Source organism: Fukomys damarensis, unplaced genomic scaffold (genome assembly GCF_012274545.1).
Source record: "Fukomys damarensis isolate Sample0158 unplaced genomic scaffold, DMR_v1.0_HiC HiC_scaffold_9, whole genome shotgun sequence".
NCBI lineage: Eukaryota > Metazoa > Chordata > Mammalia > Rodentia > Bathyergidae > Fukomys > Fukomys damarensis.
The window spans coordinates 29,971,089-29,977,250 of record NW_022900921.1 but is presented as its reverse complement, the minus strand read 5'-3'; the positions used below and the strand labels follow the sequence as shown (position 1 = coordinate 29,977,250).

At 45.0% G+C, this 6,162-nt stretch overlaps 1 protein-coding gene across 1 annotated transcript in view; it reads left to right on the top strand.

Annotated features, from left to right (window-relative positions):
* Window positions 1-4,679, top strand: part of Smim32 (small integral membrane protein 32) — a 5,702-nt gene extending 1,023 nt beyond the window's left edge. The window contains exon 2 of the mRNA XM_033761669.1: window positions 1-4,679. This exon is cut by the window's left edge and continues 14 nt beyond it. Coding sequence (XP_033617560.1) covers window positions 1-202 — 202 coding nt within the window. The 3' untranslated portion in view covers window positions 203-4,679.
* Window positions 4,680-6,162: the final 1,483 nt, after the last annotated feature.

Below are 6,162 nucleotides of genomic sequence, written 5' to 3'. Positions count from 1 at the left end.
CACCGCGCGCGGCATGCGGGACGGCGCAGCCACAAAGCCCGACCTGCCGACCTACCTGCTGCTCTTCTTCCTGCTGCTGCTCTCCGTGGCGCTCGTCGTCCTCTTCATCGGCTGCCAGCTGCGCCACTCGGCCTTCGCCGCGCTGCCCCACGACCGCTCTCTGCGAGACGCCCGAGCACCCTGGAAGACTCGGCCGGTTTAGCGGTGGACGGATCCTGGGCCACAGGGCGCAGGGCAGAGCAGGCTTACCACCGAGGGGCGCTGGCCCCTGAACACTTCGCCCTGAGCCAAAGACCCATTTCATCCCAGAGCAGCAGCCCGAGAGTGAAGGGGGCTGGAGGGATTAGCAGGCTACATAGGATCCCGATCCCAGCACCTGGCGAAACTCCACTGGCCTAGGCTTCCTTCCCCTGGAACCACCCCGAATGACCGCGTGCCCGCTCAGGCACAGGAGCCCTCCTGCTGCGGGCTGACTTTGTTACTTTGCACATGGAAGGCTCAGGCACCCGGAGCGTGCAACTAGCCGGAGCTGCCTGTCCGGACTCTGGTTCCTCTGCTGAGATATCTCTGCAAGGCTGCTACTGCCTCACTTGCTCCTTGGCACTGATGACCCCCTAGGATTCAAGCGTGAATTCAGCTGGACTTTGGAAGGAGGACCCTCGGAGGCCGCCAACCCAATAAAATGACGGGACTCGGGTTTTAAGTGGGTCCCACCTGGCTCCAAACACCCAGTTCCCTCTGTGGGCAGGAGTGGTGGGGAGCCCGGTAGAGGGACACAGTCTCATCTGAGAAGCGCTGCGGTCAGAATCCCTATCTCATTTCTTCAGGGGTTACATTTCCCCAATAAAAACTCAACGAATTCGACCCAGCGCTGAGCAAACTGGTCACTGGTTGCAACGCTTGGAAAGGGGATAAAGAGAGATCAATTGAAGCTGGAAGACTCCCAAGATCGAAGGGCCTGCTCCCCCTCGCTATGGCCCAGGTCAGTGTGATGTAACCTCCTCCTTTCCAGCTTTCCTCAGGGCCAATTACTCACTCTGCAAAGTTTTTTTCAGAGCTGTATCCAGGGAAAATTGCTGAAAGAATTTCAGGTAACAGGACTCCACTAGACCCTCTCTGCAGGGCACCTCCTTCCACTGTCTTCCCTTTTGCTCTCAGAAACTTCATTAGGCCTGAAGCCTTGGAAGAGTTATCTTGGATCAGAAATACCTGGTGAAGGAAGGGCCTGAAGGTGGGACAGTGGGGCAGCTACACGGTATTTCCTTTTAAGTGTAGAAGCCAGCCTTGGAGAATCCTACAGGGACAACAAAGAGAATAAACCCTGTTAGGGGGATTTCAAAGGAGATAAAGAAAAATCTCTCTAAATAGAGGAAATGGAGAAGTTTGTAAATTACTGTGACCATTTTCAAAGGTAATGCAATTCCAGGGAATCGTTCTTAGATAGGAGTTTAAATTAGTTTCAGGTGGGCTGGGAATATAGTTCAGTGGTAGAGTACTACCCTTGCCTAGAGGGAGCTCTGGGTTCAATCCCCAGTACTGAGGGATAGGGTGGAGGGAGCAAACAAACAAGAGTAACAACAGAAAACAAAATACAACCCTCTAGGAATCACCGGGACCTAGGCCACAGTAGAGTTAAAAGAGGTTTTGACTGAAAAGGAATTTGACAGAGTATCTATGGAGTCACTGGGGTTTTGAAAATCTGAAGCAAGATAAGGACTCTTGCCAATGCACACAGCCAGGCAGTTTTGCAACACTTATAAAGGTCAACAGACACTGAATATCCAGAGGCCATCACCACTTCTCCTCAGACACTGTCCAAGATTGCATCCTGGCCCCATCCCAGGAAGCAGTGGAGATGAGATGAACAATAAAAACCAGAACCTTGGGGTTGGATGGCCACACATCCCTGAACTAACACCTTCCAGGCACCAGTTCATAGAGCATTTTAGTTTTGACTTTGGAAATGTGGCCAAACTTCTCTGGTCCACAGTAAAGGTGACTCAGTCAATCTGCATGACCCTTGGCTGCACAGAAGAGTAGATGGAAATGAAAGTGGTAAATCTGAGCCCCTGACAGGTATAATGAAACCTTATGGGACTGAAAAGGAGCACCCTTCAGCCTTGACCTGGAAGACTAAGGCAAGCACACAGCATGCCTCTACCACACATCTTGGGGCTAGGTTTGCATGTAATATGCAGTGGGTCCAATTGTCTGGCTTTAAATTCCAGCTCCTCCTCTCAAGAACTATGTGACTTTGTGTGAATTATTTAACCTGAGTCTGTATTTTATCACCTGGCTCTCCAGAGCTGAATATTAATCAGTGTAACCAGTATAACATATGCTTGTACAAAATGAGCACCTAAATGGTAGCTATTGTTATAATACATAAGTTGAAGACTCAGTTGAGGCAGCAGTGCTGACAGAAGCTGACCCACAAAAAGGATGTACTCTTCTCTAGGGCCGCTGTCTTCTGTAATCACAAACCGATGTGGGGGCTGGTTCCTCCAGGGAAGAACAAGAATGGATGACTGGCTTTGAAGTCACTTGTAGTTCCTAAGTCCTTATAGCTGGAGCCAAAGTGATTTGGGAGACTCTTGGGATCCTTTGATGAAAGTACTGGTACAAGGCATCAATGGGTTATAACCAAAAAGTGGGAAGATGGACACAACTTGGAAAGTATCTCGTTGATGTCTCTATGGGGTTACGGTAGCTTCAGCCACCTAAATCAAAGGCTTGGCCACTTCAAATAGATGCTTGCGGAATAAATGCCTGGGTAATTAGCCCTACAGAACCTAAAATCTAGAAAGCAAGCTGGGTCAGTAAGAATATTATTTGTGGGCACTGTGACCCTAAATAACTTCATTCCCCTTTTCAGGATAGCATTGGACTAGCTGAGAAGTTATAGATTCTTTCTCATTTTGTATCCAGCCTCAGATTCTCCCTCAGCAGAAGGGTTGTGGCTAAGTTCATATCTGCCCTCTACTAATATGCAGAGTAAATTAACTCCAATGTGGTGATTACACAGTTGAATGCTATTGTGGACTCTAAATGTCCCAACATTTATGTTGAAGCCCAGACACTCAGAATGGCTACATTTGGAATAAGGAATTAAGGTTACATGAAGTCATATGGGTAGGACCTTGATCCTATAGGATTGGTGTCCTTCTGAAACCCCAGAGAGCTCATGTTCTCTCTCTCCATGAACTGAAAAAAGGCTATGTGAGGACATAGCAAGATGTTAGTCATCTACAAACCAGGAAGACAGCCCTCACCAGAAACTGAACCAACCTTTATCATGTACTTTTAGCTTCCAAACTATGAGAAAATAAATTTCTGTTGTTTAAGCTACCTAATGTACAGTATTTTCTTACGGCAACCAAAGCTAAGACAGTTGGCTCTCTGGGAAGTCCATCTGTATACATGCATCCTCCTGTCCTTTACTATTCAACCAAGGCCAAGCTGCTTGAAACTACTTTTAGAGAGCTGAGTGTGGCAGGCTAAAAATAGGAACACAGCCCATGTCAAAGGTGTTTGGGCTCCTCTGCTATAACCAGCACTGAGAGCAGGCAGGTTTAAGAAGAGATGACACAGGGTGAGGGGGTGGCCGCAGACACTAAGAATAGGGGAGAGGAAAGAGTGGTGACCAAAAGGCCGAGTCCTAGAGCTAGGGAACCGAGTGTGATCACCTACTCCATGATGCAATCACATTTCTGAACTTTTGATAGTCTATTTCCTCATTTGTAAAATGGATAGCACCTCCCTCAGAGGACCTTCAACTTTGAATGAGACAATGTAAATAAGAGACAATGTTGAGCTCATGCTTAACACATAGGAAGTGCTCTAAATGTGAGCTATCATCATGATTAACCAGGACGATCATTTTGGAAGTGTTGCAAACAGTGACTTGTAGTCACCCTGTCAGGGACTTGCTATTACAAGGCCATTCAGAGGTCTGCTACTCCCCAGTAGGTCTGGTCATAGTTGGGGGACAAAGCTACTTGGACCCCATGCACTTTCTTGGTTTGAGTAGCTTTTCCACAGCATCTGTAAGCCCACTCAGTAACTAATTGGGATTCTCATAGGAAGCCTCAAAGTCAGCAAGTCTAAAACTCATCATGTTTCTAAGTAGATTCTTTTAGTATTCTCAGTTTCAGTAACTTGCACCAGCATGTGGCTGTCCAAAGTTTGAAGAAAAAAGCAAGAGCACATGGTCACTTTTTACCCCAAACTCTTCATCCTCCCATATGTAATGTATCATCTCCTAGATTCCACTCTACTCCATCAAATCATCTCCACCACCATTACTGTATCTCAGATCCATACATCCACCCTCTCTCCAATAAAAACACACATCTGATGTCAGCATTTGCCTCTAGCCCCAGCTTACACTGTAAATGGCTTCTCACGCTCATGACTAAAAGCAAAGCTCTAACCTTGACCTACAATACCCAGCATCATCTGAGCCCACTGCTGCATATACTCACATTGCTCTTTCACTCCAGGTTCTATTGACAATGGCTCTTTAATGCCAAAGATCCCTTTACCTAAACAGTTTTCTCCTTCCCCTAATGCCTTTTTATCCTTCAGATCTCAACTTCAAGCTTTTTCAAAAAGGACTTCCTTGATCCCCAATGTAAGATCAACTGTATTCTCTAGTAGTCCCAAATCATCTCCTTAAACATGCCTATTAAATTATTGCATTAGTAGCCTAATGTCTCTTTTTCATACTAACATTTAAGTAGTATGAGGTCAGGGATATCTTTTCATTTCCTGCTCAATGTCTGGCAGTTTTCTTAATGTCTTGCATAGTTTAAAATGCAAGAAACATAAAATAGTATTTGTTGAATTAAATACAATGGAAAAACAAAACTGGAAGTTAAGGTAAATTTACATATTTATTCTTTATCTGAACATGTCTCCTTTGATTTTCCATCTCAAACTAAACTTGTAACAGATGAAATATTGAGTTGGACTCCATCTTGTTGGCCAATTTCCTATGGCTGGTGATCCACAAAGTTGTTAGCAACTCACCCTTTCTGTCTCCATCTATGTAACGCCTCTGTTATCACTGTTATCTCCACAGAGGCTGCAAGAACATGAAATTTAAAAGTCTGTACCTTTAGCTATTTCTGTTTGAAGTAGTCCTTTTCTTGTAGAAAAGCACAGATCTTGGCAATATTATTCATATGCCTTCTCGGTGGCTTGAGTAAGAATGTTTCATCTACTTCCCAATTCCTCAGTTTTTTCTGAACTCTGATTAAAGATTAGCTTCTCAATGAGACATTCCCTGACTACATATAAAACTGTAATTCCTTCCCACTTCCCACCCTGATGTCTTTTCCTCCCTTTTCTCCTTAGAACTTACTGTGTATTTTGTTTGGTTGATTCTATCAACTAAAATAAAGACCCATGAAGGAAATAATTATTTTAATCCTCAGCATGACTTTCAACAGCTCTCAATTGTTGACTGAACAAATGAGCAATATAATACTGCTCAGGGTTAGACAAAATACCCTCAGAAACAGAAGCAGAGCATGTATTTTAGTTTCCTGCATTCTCTGCTCCTGCTTCTTTACTACTGAAAGGATTAATACCTAAATTGGTAGGAATTTAACCCTCATACTTCAATTTCACTCCCCACCCCCAGGACAGTAACTATGACACCCAGTCTATGTATCACGAAGCTAGACTTGGTAAGCACTGAATAGTTTGTTGAAAATAACTAAGTAGGTAACATGGAGGTTACATCAAATATAACAAAGACCTCCTCGCCCCTAAGGTGGGTGGCAAGGGATTGTTTTCATGTTTATTTGGAGAGGACTCTCACTTTGTATTTCAGGCTGGCCTTGTACTCAATGTGTAGCCCAGGCTGCCCTCAAACTCCTGCCAGTCTTCCAAGTGCTGAGATTAGAGGTGTATGCCAGCACGCCCAGCAGAATTGCTTTTCTACAGTAATCTTCCAGAAGTAGCAAAGCTTTGAAATCCTCATTCTTTGGCTTCCATGTCCACTAGAAAGTGGCAACTCTGGATCCTACCATAACATCTGCATTCCAAACACTCAGAAAGGAACAACAGCAAGAGCACTCCTCTTCCAAAGGAATGTATTATTTCTGCTTGTACCACATGGGGTAGGATTTAGTCACATGACCAGGCCTAGCTGAG